The 16,972-nt window shown below is 40.2% G+C and overlaps 1 protein-coding gene across 1 annotated transcript in view; it reads right to left on the bottom strand.

Annotated features, from left to right (window-relative positions):
* The window catches only part of NECAB1 (N-terminal EF-hand calcium binding protein 1), a 228,087-nt gene that overhangs the window by 210,386 nt on the left and 729 nt on the right, over positions 1–16,972 (bottom strand). Inside the window, exon 2 of the mRNA XM_002710683.5 lies at positions 8,484–8,508. Within this exon, the coding sequence (XP_002710729.2) occupies positions 8,484–8,508 (25 nt within the window). The remainder of the gene's footprint in view (positions 1–8,483; positions 8,509–16,972) is intronic.

Below are 16,972 nucleotides of genomic sequence, written 5' to 3'. Positions count from 1 at the left end.
GCTCTATCTCTCCTCCTCTCTCTGCAATTCTGCCTTTCAAATAAATTTAAAATTTTTTTAAAAAAAGTTATATAGAGAGAGGGAGAGACAGAGAGAGATCGATCTTCTCTCCGCTAGCTCACTTCCCAAGAGACTGTAACCACCAGGACTGAGCCAGGCTGACGCCAGGAGCCAGGAGTTTCATCCAGGTCTTCCCACGAAGGTGGTAAGGGCCAGGAGTTTCATCCAGGTCTTCCCATAAAGGTGGTAAAGTCCAGGAGTTTCATCCAGGTCTTCCTACCAGGGTGGTAAAGGCCAGGAGTTTCATCCAGGTCTTCCCACGAGGGTGGCAGGGGCCTAAGTTCTTGGGCTATCTTCCACTGCTTTCCCCAGGCCATTAGAAGGGAGCCGGATCAGAAGTGGAGCATACGGGACATGAATCGGCACCTATATGGGATGCTGGCGTCAAAGGCAATGACTTTATCCACTACGCTACTACACTGGGCTCAAACCATGAACCTTTTTTTAACCTATTATTTTCTTATTTAATGAAAAAAGAAAGGAAAGAAGGAGACATGTGAAGTTTTTTTTTTTTCCTAGTGGGGAATCTCCATACTATTAAAGGGGGCTATACTAGTTAATATTCCTATCAACAGTGTATAAAGTGCAAACTTTAACTGATCTCTATTCCACTCTTCGTAGTGTGGTAGTACTGACTTTAGAGTCTTATTTATTTTAGTAAACTTAGTGCCTAACATGATATCTTGAAAATAGAAGCAATGTATAACAGTAGGTGAAAGAAGGACAGGAGGAAGGAAAGAAAGCAGGAAGGAGGAAGGGAGGGAGAGAAGAAGGAAGGATTGAAGGGGGGCTGAAACTAGAGCTATTTTGGTTACTTTAGTGCCTAACATAAGATCTGGCAAACAGAGGCAATGCATAATAGCAGAGGAAGGAAGGAAGGAAAAAAGGGCTGAGGCTAGAGTTCAAGATCTTCTAATTCCAAATCATTTCTATGTTTAATTCTCATTAGTTTTAATAAGATAGTATTATAATATGATATTATTATTATTATATCAACTATAATGCATCATACTCTGGGATCTAGATGGATTAGAGGAAATGATTCAATTGCAGAAACAAAATGGGAGAAGAATGCTGGGCAGCCAACCCATACATCTTGGTTACAGAAAGTACTCAAAGTAGGAGCAAGTTCAGAGTGAACAACACACTCTATATGCACAGGCTTCAGGATTTAGTTTCAGAGTAGGGTCTGACTTCTCATCCTTTGACAGCCCAAGGCAGCTATTTCTTGGGCTCAAGAATGTGAATCTAAAATTTCTGTTTGTTTCTGTGACAGCTGATAAGCCCAGCTATATAAAGATAAGAATCTTCACAGTTTTCTGCTTCTGGCAAAAAGTAACACATTTGTGAGTGTGAAACTGCTTTACATTTTAGAAAAAAAAAGTACTATGGAAATAAAAAAATGTTTTCCTTATTTTCTTAAAAAAAGAAAAAATCCATTACAGTCAGAACTTGTTCCACCCACACACTTCAAGGCTAGATGAGCCACTCCTTCCAGTAAGGTTGTTGTTAGGGCAAGAGAATTTTTCTTTGTTTAAGTGAATCACTCCTAATCGATTTTGCTTTGATTTTCAAGCTGGTGGGTGTATATAGTTGAAGAGTATGCATATGCTTGAGAGTAAACAAGAATATAGAGCTATTTGCAAGTCCTACTCATCTGTAATAAGTTATCTGATTCTTAGTTTCACTCATTTTCCCCAAAGAATTTGAGAAAAGAGTAAGAAATTCTGAGATAAAAATCAGCCTTGTGTCAATAATCCCTAATTCCCAGAGTCCATCCCTTAATCCGTCCATCTTATTTAGGGTTAAGAGCCCTGATTAGAAGATAAGAAAGCCTAAAAAGCCCATTGGGGATAGTGGGTGGTGCTTGACCGAGTAATTTATATCAAAGGACAACCTTTTTACCAAGGAGGGGCAAGACACTTACTCAGACTTCTGTTCCTTTGAATGTTTGCTAATTGATGCCCCCAATCTTTAGGCAAAATGTTCTCATTTACTGAACTGTTTCAGCTTTGTATTCTCCCATGCTAATAAAACAAAATCTAAGCAAACAAATGAAAAAGTCGCCAATCTCAAATACTCCACTCAAAGTTAATTGATTATAATCCAAAGAAATATTTAAAATATCTCCAGACACCCAAACACTAATAAGGTATTCTTACGCTAGGATTTTTCCTTGTCAATGTTATTTTATGGAGGTATTTTGGTCATTGAGTCCTGAATCTTTCAGATTACCAAGACAGCATTTAGTGCACTAAATAAATAAAACCAACATGTTCTGAGGAACTAGAACATCATACTTAAGATCTATGCAAATTCAGGTTATAACTATTATATACTAATATATGGTTGACAAATTGATGCCTGTCTTTTAAGCCATTCTACTGCCAAACAGATTTCAGAGAAGGCTTCATGGGAGGGGTAAACCTGAAATTAAATCAGAAGGATGTGGGCCATTTCTAGGAGCAGAAACACAGATGGATGGGAGATCTGGAGTTCAAAGTCCTGTGCTGTAGGGAGAGGAGAGGAGGCTGGGAAGGTGCTATCATGCTAAGGAGTCTGTATGTATATGTGTACATGTAGACTGAAAAGCATACATATGTGCAGGCACAACAATATTAGCCCATGCCACTAATTAATAAAAAAACAGGTAAATAGAAAACAGTGCTTGGTTCGGTTGAATCATACATATGATTGTGTTTCTTATTCAGTTTGAGGCCGAATTGTTGCTTATGTACTTCTTATAAATAGACCCCAAAATATTTATTGACTGTCTGTGTCATGGCACACATTTTGCTCACTACTGTGGACCTCACACATTTCAACCCTCACACATTTATTAAGTACAGGAGGCAGGAGGCTATACTGGATTAAAGATCTGAGGAGAACTAGACAGATCTCTTAAAGAGATAAGTCCTTTGACGGCATCAAAAGCTCCACCCACAAGACTAGTGTCTGCAAATACTAACTGATAGAATAAAAAAGGGAGAGAATGATCCAACATGGGAAGTGGGATACACAGCAGACTCATAGAATGGCAGATGTCCTAAACAGCACTCTGGCCTCAGAATCAGCCCTTAAGGCATCCAGATCCGGCTGAAGAGCCCATGAGATATTTCAGGCATGGAAAGCCAAGACACTCTGGAAAAAAAAAAAAAAAAAAAAAAAAAAACACCACGCTAAAACCTATATGAAAGATCTCTGTGAGTGAGATCCCAGTGGAAAGAACAGGTCATCAAAGAAGGAGGTACCTTTCTCTGAAGGGAGGAGAGAACTTCCACTTTGACTATGACCTTGTCTATATAAGATCGGAGCCAGCGAACTCAAAAGGCCTCCATAGCCTTGGCTACTCATGACTAGAGCCTAGGGTGATTACTGATGCCATAAACAAGAGTGTCAATTTGTTAAGTCAACAACAGGAGTCACTGTGCACTTACTCACCATGTAGGATCTCTGTCCTAAATGTGCTGTACGTTGTGAATTAATGCTAAAACTAGTACTCAAACAGTATTTTACACTTTGTGTTTCTGTGTGGGTGCAAACTGTTGAAATCTTTACTTAATGTATGCTAAGCTGATCTTCTGTATATAAAGAGAATTGAAAATGAATCTTGTGAATGGAAGGGTAGAGGGAGCGGGAGAGGGGAGGGTTGTGGGTGGGAGGGAAGTTATGGGGGGAAAAAGCCATTGTAATGCATAAGCTGTACTTCAGAAATTTATATTCATTAAATAAAAGTTTAAAAAAATAACAAAAAAAAGCTCCACCCACACAGACCATCTGCTGATAAAGAATGGAAACTGGGGCAGGTATTGAGCACAGCAATGGAGCTGCAGCTTGGAACACCCACATCCCATATCAATGTGCCTGGGTTTGTGTCCCAGCTCCATTTCTATTCCAGTTTCCTGTTAATGTACACTGGGAGGCAACAGATAATGGCTGAAGTACTCAGGTTCCTGACACCCATATGGGAGAACTGAAGTGAGTTCCTGGATCCTGGCTTTGGTTTGACCCAGTCCCAGCCATTGTAAACATTCAGGGAATAAACGTGGATAGAAGATCTGTCTCTGAATCAATATCTCCTCCCCATCTCCACCCCTCCTTTCAAATAAATAAAATAATTGCATAAAAATTTATAAAACAGGAAAGAATAGTAGTGTATGTTCGCAAACACAAATCAACAAGAGTCTCTTGATCCTATGGTGTTATTCACTACTATAAGCTTTCCATTTTGCCTTTTACCAAAGCTTAAAAAAATTTTTGCCCCAGACACAAAAAGACAAATACTTTGTAATTTCACTTGCATATGGGAACTCAAAAGTCAATCTATGAACAGCAGAGAGTAAAGCAGTGGTTGCCAGTGTTGGGGAAGGGGGGTGGGGAGTGAGGAATGGAAGATGCTGGCCAAGGGCAACAAACTTCTAACTTCAGTTAGAAGATAAACAAGTTCAGAGGATACGATGTGCAGTACTGGCGGTGATGAATATGTTAACTAATTTAGTTGAGGGTGTCATTATATAACATACACATATCTAATCATGTTATATACCATGGATATATTCAATCTTTCTTTAAGCAAATACTTTAAAATAAAAAGTGTAAATTAAAAAAAAATTTCAAAGCAAAAAAAAAATCCATGTGTCATTTTCATTCCATTCAACTATTGTCAAGGTAAGCTTTCTCAGTAGTTTTGCATTTTTAGGCTTAATTCTGGGCTCTTCAAATCAAAGAACTAGCATCCTAAGCACTCCTATTTTCAGGGTTATCTTCATGTCTTGGATCTCAGCGTATGATTTAAAATCAACAACCAAAAAAAAATCTCTGCTAGACAGCATTATTATCATGAATCACCAATCGTTATTTTCCCCATTTTCCAGCAAATTTTCTTCTGTGTCATAGAGTCCAAAAGTCGTATCTGCCCTTACTGCACATTGTCTCTTTCACTTTTCATTGTTCCATCCCCAATTAAGCTGCCCACAAGAGATTCTATCACATGATGGTCTGCTACTCAGAGATCAAATACATGCAGCAGCTGTTTATTTGCAAATACAGAATGTGATGAACACATGGTACAGAAAGATGGTTAATTTCTTATGCTAACTTCTCATTTACATTAGATTATTCACTCTCCTTTCCCTTCTACAATTTCACGTATATGGTAAATAGCCTTATGTTTCTTCTCCACTAAACTCCACTGCAATAGAAACAATTGAAATATTACCAAGTGCCTCAGATAGCCAAGACATCACAGCACAAAAACAGTAGCTTTTGGTAGTGATAATATTAATTATAATAACAGCATCCAAATAAGCAAGTATTAGGTTCTTAGTATGTTCCAGACACAACCCTGAAGATCTTACAAATGTTATCTCATTTATTATAACACCATGATACACATGAGTAGTATTATCTATGCTCTTTGTACGGTTAGTAGGTAGTTTAGTGATGATTTAAACCCAGACCTTTCTGAATACAGTGAACATGAAGGAGCAGAGTAGGGTGAGATGAAAGATATAGGGCACAGTAATAAACAGAAGTGAGTTGAATGATGGAGTAGAACAGCCTCACTCATTATTCATGCATGAAATAAATGTCTAATGATTACCTAGGATGGACTAAGCCAGGTGTCTACCTTTAAGACAAGTTCCTTGCCTTCCTGAAGCATGTTTGGCTTATTGACTTTGGCCATAAAGACAATAGTCAATGTGCCCAACTGTTGAGAGCACACAGACAGGGTGGGACCCTGTCAGGGACACTGAAGAAGGCTTCCCAAATCAGAAGCCTCTTGAGCAAGAATGTAATCAATATGTGAGAGGTCTCAAGCTGAGCAGGCATGCAAAGGTACAGCAAAGAGAAGCCAAAGCAAAGCAACATGGCATTGGCGTAGCCAACAAAAGGGACGTTCCGGGAACTGAGCACTTCTGAGGGCTGCAGAGGAGGCAGCACAGAAAACACTGAGGAAAATAAGAGCAGATGGGCACTTGGGTTTTTATTTATGTTTGTTTTTTTAATTTTAACTGATACATTAAAATTGTACATATTTAGGAGTACTGTGTAATGTTTCAACAAATGCATACTTTAGTAGAAGAGAGGGTTGGGTAAAGGTTGCTTAATAGACACTTAGGAGAAAGAAGTTCTGGTGTTTTATTTCACAGCAGGGTGACTACAGATATGATAATATACTGTATGTTTATACCTATGTATAAACTTTATATATACACATATATATAAACTTTATATATAAATATGTCTAGAAGAAAGGATTTTGAATCCTTGCACCATAAAGAAATGCTAAGTGCCTGGGCAGGTGTCGCTCCCCGTCTTCGTGGAGGAACGACACAGGACCTCTGCGCTGTTCTTTTGTCTGCTCGGCCCTCCCCGGGTTTGCTGCTGGTTCTTCCCGGGTTGGCTACCGTCCCTTCCACCTCCGTGGAAGGGCGGTTCCCCCTGCCACCTTCCCCACTTTCGCGGGGGAGTGGCACACCGCCGGCCGGCTCTCTTGGGGGCTGCACAGGTGTTCCTTCAGATAGATGTTCCCCTTAGATGTTCCTGGTGCATGTTGTCTCTCTCCTCCTTTATAGTCCTCTTCCGCCAATCCCAAGTCTGCTACCCACACGCCGAGTACGCTGCTCTCCTCCAATCAGGAGCAGGATCAGCTCCTGGAGGTCATCACTCAAGTTGGCAAGAGGCAGCTGCGTAGAAGCTGTTTCCTCCTCTCCCAGTGCCATATTGTGGGAGAGCAGATGCATAGAATAAGTCTTAATTCCAGTAACTTAGTCTAGTCCGAGTTGCTCCCCACAGGCAGAGAGTTTTGACACCATGTTAGGACCAGCATTAGTAAAGGGTGCAAGAAGAGGAGAGGTATCATGGAGGAAGGAGTCAGGTGAGGAAATATGGGACACAGGGCTCTAGGACAAGTGACTATTCTCCGTAACATGGCATCTGAGATTACCTACCATAAGCCATTACATCATGCGAACTGAATTTTTAGCTGCCTTTTATTAAGACTACACATTATGATAATTTTAATGTTATAACTATTGATAATGTTAATTGTGATGGAAAAGAAGGGTGATAGATAAGCAATGATGGTCCTTAATCAGAGCCATGGGGTCTGAGGAAATAGCCTGAGAGAACCAGGAAATTGGATGGATACAGGGATGGGCATTTCAGAGCTGGAGACAGCTGCTGAAACACAAGGCAGGTAGCACAAAAGCAGATGGGTTACTCAGTTGTACGCCAGTAATCACTGGAGCTGGATATCAGACAACAGGCTGAAGGATGGGATGAGAAAACAATGATAGTTTCATTAATTCTGTCTTAGAAAGTAATCAGATGATTCAAGTGAAAAAAAAGTATCTTTGAACTGATAATATGTCATTCACTGCAACATAATTAAAAAGAAATTCTGATGGCTAGGCACAGTTAAATAACATCAGGATTTAAGGCACGATTTCATAGCCCCTTGGATTAATATATTTTCTGTTGTGTAGAAATTGTGTAATGTCACTCAAACTCTTCTTGACAACAACATATGTATTAAACCATCATATCTCGATTCTGATTTAATGTCTCCCTATAGATAAGAAATGGATTTTCAAGAAAAGGAAAGAACTCTTTGTATCTGAAATTTGTCAAGAATACATCTCTACCATAGTATTTATATTATAGCAAGGGAATAAACCTAATAAGCTCTGCTTTTTGGTATTCTATGGAACAAAATTTCTAGTAGAAAAAAAGAGTGAAAGGTATTGTTTGTGATAGCTTTTAATTGGACTTTATTCAGTCAATTACACTGAGGGGAGAAATTCTTTTACTTCTAGTTTTCTATAATCTACCGCCCAGTACATGTACTGCAAATGTGAGAGTGAAGTATAGACCAGGGACTAGAGAACAGAGATAGGCTAGCAATGCAAGTTTTCAGGCACTCCTTAGAGTGAAGTGGCATCACCAAAGCCACTATGAAGTTCAATGTGGGCAGCCCTGACTTTGACAGCAAACAGAACTTGGTTCAAACTCCTGCATTATATATTAGAAATTCTAAGACTTAACACATAATGTATATCCATAGAGTGGAATACTACCAAGCAATGCCTGGCACACAGTGGACCCACAATGGCCTTCAGTGAATATAAGCTGGTATTGCTGTAAAATAATTTTTAAGGTGCAAAAGGTGAAAGTCAGGGTTCAAGTATGACAGGGCTCCTCTCTTCAAAGTGATAAATTTCATCTTCCTGTCAAGTAAAAATTCCTCTGCCAACTCCTTATGAGTATCTGGAAGCTAAACTTGCCTAAAACTGTGACTGGTACAAGAAACTGACATTTTTATGTCAATTTCTAGGGTTTTCACCTTCTTTGTTATTCTTCATAAGGTGGTACAGAATATAAGAAATTAATAAACAGAAACTCCAGATTTTTGAACTTACCATTTTTGTCTGCTCTCCTCAGTATCTAGAAGGGAAAAAGTAAAAATTTGTATCACCATTTTTGATAAGTATTGTTATGAACATTATATTCACACATAGTTCACCATTATTAAACAAAAGACATTCCAATTTTAAGTATAATTTTCTCAATTGAGATCTTTACTAAAAACAAGCTCCCCAAACAACTCAATGTTCATCAAAAGGTGAACACATACATAAACTTTGGTACATCCTTATAATGGAATACTGCTGGGAAAAAGAATTAGCTATTGATATATATATATATTTAATAACTAAGATGGAATTTAAATAATTAGAGTGATTAGAAAACCTACACACCAAACAATATCTAATGCATAAGTTCACTTACATAAAATCATAAAACATGCAAGATAATCTATGGTTACAGAAAGCAGCAAGGGCTGCCTAGCAATTAGCAGGGCAGAGAAGGAGGGTTAGAAAGATGTGAGGAAACATTTTGGGGGTGACAGTTATTATCTTGATTGTGATCATGGTTTTACATATGTGAAAATCATCAAATTTAAATTTAAATGTGTACGTGTTAATGTAAGTCAGCAATACCTCAATAAAACTGAGAATAAAATAAGAGTAAGTCACAGATAAACAAAAGCTCACATGCCTGCACTTCAGTTTGCTTTACTTGTATCACTATATTATTGGACCTATTTTAAATTGTCTTTGATGTATAGGAAATGTTCAACCGCCTGATATCTGTTACTTTTCAGTAATGATTTTTGGCTTTCTGAGAAACTAATCTTTCCTCCATTCTTGCTCCATTGGATAAGCCAGGTGTCACATCCCTCTGGCTACAGCAACTGCTCAAGGATGAACACAGTAGGACCACTGAATAATGGAGTACGATTTTGTTTGTTAAGAGAGAGCCATACTTTCTCTCTGCTGGGTTTGAACGTAAAAAGGTCTAGGCAAGGAAATGTTAGCAGCCATTTTGTGAGTGTATATTTGCAGGTTGAGTTATTGAAGTCCTAACCCTCAGAACTTGTGAATGTGATCTTATTTAGAAATAGGACCTTTGCTGATATGGTCAAACTAAGATTCAATTAAGTTAGAATTAAATAGGGTGATTCCTAAATCCAATGACTGTTTATCCCATCAGGAAAGAGAAATACAGAGATGCAGAAACAGAGGAAAGAGGTTGTATGTTGACAGAAACACACAGGAGTAATGCAGCCACAAACCAAGGAATCCCAGGGACTGAGAGCCACCATGATTAGTAAGGACAGAGGCATGGGACAGCTTCACCTCTAGAGCCTCAGAGGGAACACGGTCCTACCAATGCCTTCATTTCACCCATCTGGCCCCAAACTGTAAGAGAGGAAATGTTGTTGTTTAAGGTACCCTGTTTATGGCATCAGCTTGCTAAGGCAGCCCTGGAAATAACAGAATATATAACTTAAGCAGCAGCAATACCTAAGAAAGCAGTGTGGAGAGACCCAGAGAAACTTGACACTTGGGGCATCCCCAAGTCCCTAATCTAGTTATCCTGATGAGGATATCTCTGCTTTTCATTGCAGTGGCCAATAAAATATTATTTTTAATATAAAATGGTCTGGATTATTTTCTATTAGCTGCAATCAAATTAACCCTAACTGACATGTATACTGAAAAAAAAATCCGGATACTATAATAATTAAAAAGTTACATACAGTGCCAAAGAAAACGTCCCTCTGCTATATCACAACAAACTTTAATCACTTGCAAGGGGCTCCTGGGAATCATTTTCATCTGAGTAACTTGTAATTATAGTTAAATAACCACAGCTATTCTTCTATTTAAATCAGCACTTCTTAGTGGCAAGCTTGAAAGATGGGCAGTGCTTATAAATCCCAGGTTGTCTGTTTCACTGCTTTCTACTACAAGAAACATTACTCTTTCATTCTATTGATTTCAGGGAAATAAGGCATAGCTCAATCAAATCATTACTACTGGTGCTGGTGCTGTGTTCTGGTTGGTAAAGCCACCTCCTGCAGGGGCAGCATCCCATATGGGCGCTGGTTCGGGTCCTGGCTGCTCCACTTCCAACCCAGCTCTCTGCTATGGCCTGGGAAAGCAGTGGAAGATGGTCCAAGTCCTTGGGCCTCTGTACCCACATGGGAGACCTGGAGGAAGCTCCTGGCTCCTGATTCCTGGCTTCAGACTGGCCCAACTCAGACCATTGTGGCCATTTAGGGAGTGAATCAGTGGTTGGAAGATCTCTCTGTCTCTCTCTGCCTCTGCCTCTTGGTAACTCTGCCTTTCAAATAAATACATCTTTTAAAAAAGTCATTACTGCTTTATGTTTTCTTTTTTTTTTTTAATTTTTTTGGACAGGCAGAGTTAGACAGTAAGAGAGAGAAAGAAAGTGAGAAAGGTCTTCTTTCCATTGGTTCACCCCCCAAATGGTTGCTACAGCTGGCGTGCTGCACCAATCCGAAGCCAGGAGCCAGGTGCTTCCTCCTGGTCTCCCATGCGGGTGCAGGGCCCAAGCACTTGGGCCATTTTCCACTGCCTTCCCGGGCCACAGCAGAGAGCTGGACTGGAAAAGGAGCAACCTGGACAGAACCCGGAGCCCCAAATGGGACTAGAACCTGGGGTACCGGCGCAGCAGGCAAAAGATTAGTCTAGTGAGCCACAGCGCCGGCCCTTTCTGTTTTCTTATAAAATATTAACATTACTGAACTTTTCTAGCATCAGATGGGTATTGCCGTGACTAGTATACATAAGAAATTGGTTCTTCTTTTTATTAAATTGATTCTTTTATAGGAATGCTGCATTCAATAGTAAGTACTATGCTTAAAGCAGAATGAGACCCAAATAATCTTTACTCTACAGGAATAATTGCTAGTGGTTATATTGAGGATCCAGTTCCCCACCACAGCCAGCTTCTTTCTCTATTCTAAAACGAGGGAGTCCAACTGAGAGTCAAGGAAACACAAAATGCATCCTATTTCTTACCTTTGACACACTTTGAGATTTTATTTCAAGTTCTAGTATGCCCTCATGAGTTCAAAGTGACAAGATTAGGGATACCCACCCACTAGAGAGCTGGGCTCAGGATTTATGCCATTTCATTTCATAAAGGACAATCTTAAGTAGCAGTCAGCATTTTAAAGATTAAATTGAGACAGCAGCTTGTGTTAATGAGACAGTTATTATAATTAAATGTGAACAGAACTGTCTCTACTGCAAATTTTGCCTCTAAGCCCACAGACTAATAAGAAATGCACTGCAGATGAGAGTTGAGTTCATTATGCTATGTTACCACAGTAAACTGGGTCAGCTAATCTTATGGTTGCCATCACTAGATGAATAGTAAATAAATTTGAATATCATGGTCAGGCTTTAAGTTTAAATACAGATAATCCTGAGGTTTTCTTGTAATTTAAAGATTATTAAAGGTTTTATTTCCCTCAAGAGAATATTTAACAACACTTTAAATAGATCAAAGGATGGGATGGTTGTGATGCTAGTTGGGACACCTAGATTCTATCTGAGAGAGCGTTGTTTCCAGTCCTGACCCTACTTGTGATTCCAGGTTCCTGTTAATGTGCACCCTGGGAAGCAACAAGTGATGGCTCCTGTACTTGGGGCCCTGCTACCAACCTGGCAGACTGAAGTTACTTCCCAGCTCCTGGCCTCAACCTTGCCCAGCCAAGGCTGCTGCAGCCATTTTGGGGGTGAACCAATAGATGGGAGCTCTGTCTGTCTCTCTAATATGTAATGAAAATGAGAACACGACATGTCATAACTAAAAAGAAAAAATAAAAAGCTATTCTTTGATAATCTTGACTGAAAATCCTCACCATAAACATATAATGGCAGACATTAAAGTGTAAATGTTTTCTTGGAAACAAAAAACTGAGACAATCACCATTCACTGAACTAATATTTGCTAACTGTGTCACACCATGGAGCAGGTTAATATTCAAGGATGAGATCAGTTAGTTACTTGGCAGACTCCTGGGAATCTGAGATTTAGGACGGAGTCAGGAATCATTCAGAACATGGAATCTTGTCCAAAAGGGGAGACCTAGTAGGTGAGTCGTGTTGTGACATCCACCAGGTGTTTTTTCCAGCTCACTCATTGCCCTGAGATAGAATGTGGGGGAACAGACACTGAAGGGTGGGTAGAAGAAAAGTAATCAGCACAGATGAGCATATTTTCTTCTCAATTTGTCCAAGGAGGAGCCCTGCAGGAAACCCAGGCAAGGCAAGCCTATGATGGCAGACAATGATGAGGCTAATTTTTGTTCTCCCAACTGGACAATCTCCCTCACATAATCAACCATGCATGTGTAATTAGGTGAGATAAGAAATATATGGTTGTCAATAGAACTCAGTCACAGAACCATTGCATCTGGAAAATTCTTTCTGCTTTGACAGTCCTCTGTCCATCCCCATTCTCAGAGATGACATATACAGGGACTTAGGATTAAATACATTTTAAAGGAGAAACTATTACTCATTTTCACCAAGTCTTTGACCATCTGGACCCTGTGCTTTTTGTTCAGGGTATAATGGGTGTGCATGCCTGGAGGGAGCGAGGAAGAAAAGGCAATGGAGTCACTTCCCTCTTTTACAACCTTCCAACCTCACTTCTACCTCACCAGGATGGAATTGTAACTAATTTCATTTGGGATTTCTCTTGCTTTCAGGGATGAATTGCAAGTTTGTTCTTCTCCCTCTGTACGTGGGAGCACTGATTAATGGAATGGTTCCAAAGAGTCCACATGCTACACAGAAGTGTGTCCTAAACTAGGGTTTATTCTCTCTTATCCAGAATGCAGTAATCTGGGGGAAAACATACTAGTGTAAAAACAGAAACAATTACCATCTTTCTGGGTCCCTCTGTGTTGTCGCTTACAGGAAACTGTTCAGACCCTCTCCCACACCAGCCTGTGTGATGGAGTCTGTTGGCACTAGTGCTAGGTTTTCTACGCCCCATAGGAGGTTTTCATGAATATTTATGATGAACTGATATTTAATTCTGTCATTTTTTAAGAAAGAAAGTCACATAAATTTGCTTGATAAAGAAGTATCCTTATGTAGCTTATGGATTTAGCTACTATTACATATGAATTTATGGAACACTGCTGTAACTATTACATTTCAAATTCTTACAGCATATTTTCTATTTTTCCTCAGTTTCCTAACCAGTAAACTCTTATTTCACACTCACAACAATCTTGGGAAATAAGTATCATACTCAGTATTATTGCTGATTTGGAGATAAGAGAAATGAAGCAAAACCCAACTGTTATGATTACAAGATTTTCTTGTTAAACATCTATCTCTTGTTTTTATAACTGGACATGTTTAATCATGTCGTTAACACTATTCTCACATCAGTTTAAATCATTTCTAGATAATTAACACTTCCAGTGGCATTTTAACTTTTAAAAGATGCATTGAGGCCAGTGTCATGGAGCAGTAGGCTAAGCCTCTGCCTGTGGTACCAGCATCCCAAATGGGTTGATGTGCTGGCTGCTCCTCTTCTGATCCAGCTCTCTGCTAATGTCCTGAGAAAGCAGTGGAAGATGGCCCAAGTGTATGGGCCCACACATCTGCATGAGAGACCCAGAAGCAGCTCCTGACTTCAAATCGGCTCAGCCCCAGCTGCTATGCCCATTTAGGGAATGATCCAGCAGAGGGAAAACCTTTCTCTCCGTCACTCTCTCTCTCTGCCTGTAACTCTACCTCTCGAATAAATAAAAATCTTTTTAAAAAGATTTAGTTATTATTTAAAGTCAGAGTGGCAGAGGGAGAGAAAGAGAGGAAGGGAGGGAGAGAAGCAGTCAGAGAAAGTCAGAGAAGAAAGAGAGACACAGAAAGAGAAGATACCTTTCATCTGCTGGCTAGGGCTGGGCCAGGTGGAAGACAGGAGACTAGAACTCCATTTGTGTCTCCTACATGGATGGCAGGGGCCAAGGTAATTCAGAGGTCTTCCACTGTGTTCCCAGGCACATTAGCAGGGAGTTGGATTGGAAGCAGAGCAGCAGGGACCACACCACACTCTGTTAGGGGATAGTGGCAGTGTTGTAAATGTAGGCTTAATCCACTGTGCCACAAGGCTGTCCCCCAGTGGCATTTTAATATAACCACTAGAAATCAAAGTTTTCCTCAAATTTGGAAATTAGTCTCCATGATGTAGATGCCTCCAGTTGATTTCATAACTATTACAGTTTGGTATAGGTAGTACCTATCACCTTTTTACTATAATCTGAATAAAACTTAAAAAGCAACCTTTCTTAGCAACTCTATTAGAATATACTAAATCTAATAAAATAAAAATGATATATTTCACATTTTATTTTTCTGCAAGCAAAATGAATAATTCAAAAGTTCCTAAGTAACAAATCCTTTTCCATGTCACATATTTCACCAGAGTGTTAGATTTTTCACAAAATAACTCGAAGAAAAGTGTAAACAAAATCTTTTCTATTTGAGACAAAATCCAATGGCAGGTTTTTTTTGGGGGGGGGTAGACTGTAGCATTTACAGACAAGCATCTCTTACATGGAGTCAGTTTCATGCCTTTTTTTAAAATTTTAGAAATGGATATGAGAAGGCAAGGGTGCCCTCTTAATAAATGACTAGCTCCTCAAGACAGGCACCAGATGCTGTTTGGCTACAGAATTTGGAAATAACCATGCCTATATAATAACCAATGAGACTCCAACTTCCTTTTTATTTTTAAAAAAGAGTAGTTGAGCCTTTGAGCCAAGGTTGGTGTGCATATTGGGGAGCTTGACTTCCCATTCACCTGGTTTCAATCTTTCCACCTTTACACTGTCAGCAGAGTTTGTTAACTGATTTAAAAGTAATCACAAGCAAGCACTAGCTATTCCTAGGGGACAGAGTATACTTCGGGTTAACGTGAATGGATGCCCCATTGGCCCTCTTTGAATCATGTTCATGGGTAGCAGCTTAGTTGTCAATGTCAAGACAGACGCGATTTTTGGAGCCCTGACTTCCTCCTGCCACTGAAGACAGCCGGCTAGCTGTGCTGTGTTGCCTGTCCCTTCACTCAGCTCAGTTTCTTGTGAGCTTTATGGCCCTGAAGAACCAAACTAGAAAGGAACAGTATCAGCCAGCCAAACCATTAGCACCACCAACATCATCCAATTGACCGAAGCCCAGGAGAGATCAACACTCACCAACAGGGTGGGAGGGACGGTATGGGGGGGGAAGCCATTGTAACACATGAGTCGTACTTTGGAAATTTATATTCATTAAATAAAAGATAAAAAAAAAAAAAACCACTCACCAACAATAAGGCACCTAACAATCTGCCTGTGTGAATAAATGGGAATCTTACTCTTGGCCTTGGATGGGAGGAACATGGCAGGCCTTGAATGCCTGGAAAGAAGGCAGCCACAACATACAGTTGAATCTTCTATCATTTGCCTTAGATCAATTTTAACTACTGATTGCAGTTTCTCTCTGAATGAAAAAAAAATCTAGCTAATCCATTCAAGATAAATTCTGGAGGGCTCCTTATCCCTCATCTCATTGTCTTCATTATCTCTGCCTCACCATTATGATACTAATAATTTGATTTCCTCACATTTTCATCTTTCTACAGATAAATGTATTTGGCCTCTGGCCCATCTCCTACTTATTTCAATTTTAATAAGAAATGATAACTCAGAGAAGGGCACAAAACGTGGCTCTAAGCCTTTGCCTGCTTCTATCAGGCCAAAACACGAAGCAGACTGATCTGTCCCCATGGGCCAGACACTACCTCGGGGGACAGCATGAATGTGACAACTGTGGGGCTGGGAGAAGTGTGAGCCGGGCGGGCGAGCAAGTGAAAGGGGAAAATCGGGAAATGGTAAGGCAGAGAAAGCGGCTGGATGACAGGGAGGAAAAACACAGAGAACAGAAACAGCAGGATGGAGAGTAAAGTGAAATTGAGAAATAAACAAGAAGCACACTGGCATCAAGAAAGAAGCCACGGGGTGAGGGCAGAAAAACAGCACAGACAGAAAGAAAGAATGATAATTTTGTCAGAGAGATGGAGGAGGGAAGTCAAGAAAACCAACAGCTGGAATTGATGGAGATAATAACAGTGATTACCACGTGGAGAGGTGCAAGAAGGGAGACCCAGGGGGCGCGGGGAAGGAAAAATAAGAGGCAGTAGAGAAAAAAAGAAGAGCATGAAAGAGACCTTGGCCATGGCTGTGAAAAGAAAAACAAATGCATTCAAAGTCATTGTTTTCCCAGGCGCTGAGGGAGGATGGCCAGGCAAGGAGGTGTCCACTGCGGCCCTGGGCAGCTTGCGGGGCTGGAGGCTGCAAAGGGACGCCCACCCCACCTCATACCTTTTGTTCACTCCAACCCCTATAGGATCCTGGCTGCTGGGGAATCTTAACTTTTCGGGATTCCGTTTAGGTTTGTTGAGCCCCAAACTGCAGCCTGGGACTGCCCTTTTTGACAAGCAGAGTGGCGGTTCTTTGCCACGGTGGTCT

The sequence above is a fragment of the Oryctolagus cuniculus genome, chromosome 6, assembly GCF_964237555.1.
Source record: "Oryctolagus cuniculus chromosome 6, mOryCun1.1, whole genome shotgun sequence".
NCBI classification, from domain to species: domain Eukaryota; kingdom Metazoa; phylum Chordata; class Mammalia; order Lagomorpha; family Leporidae; genus Oryctolagus; species Oryctolagus cuniculus.
The sequence above is the reverse complement of the archived record's forward strand: the minus strand, read 5'-3'. Positions and strand labels throughout refer to the sequence as shown.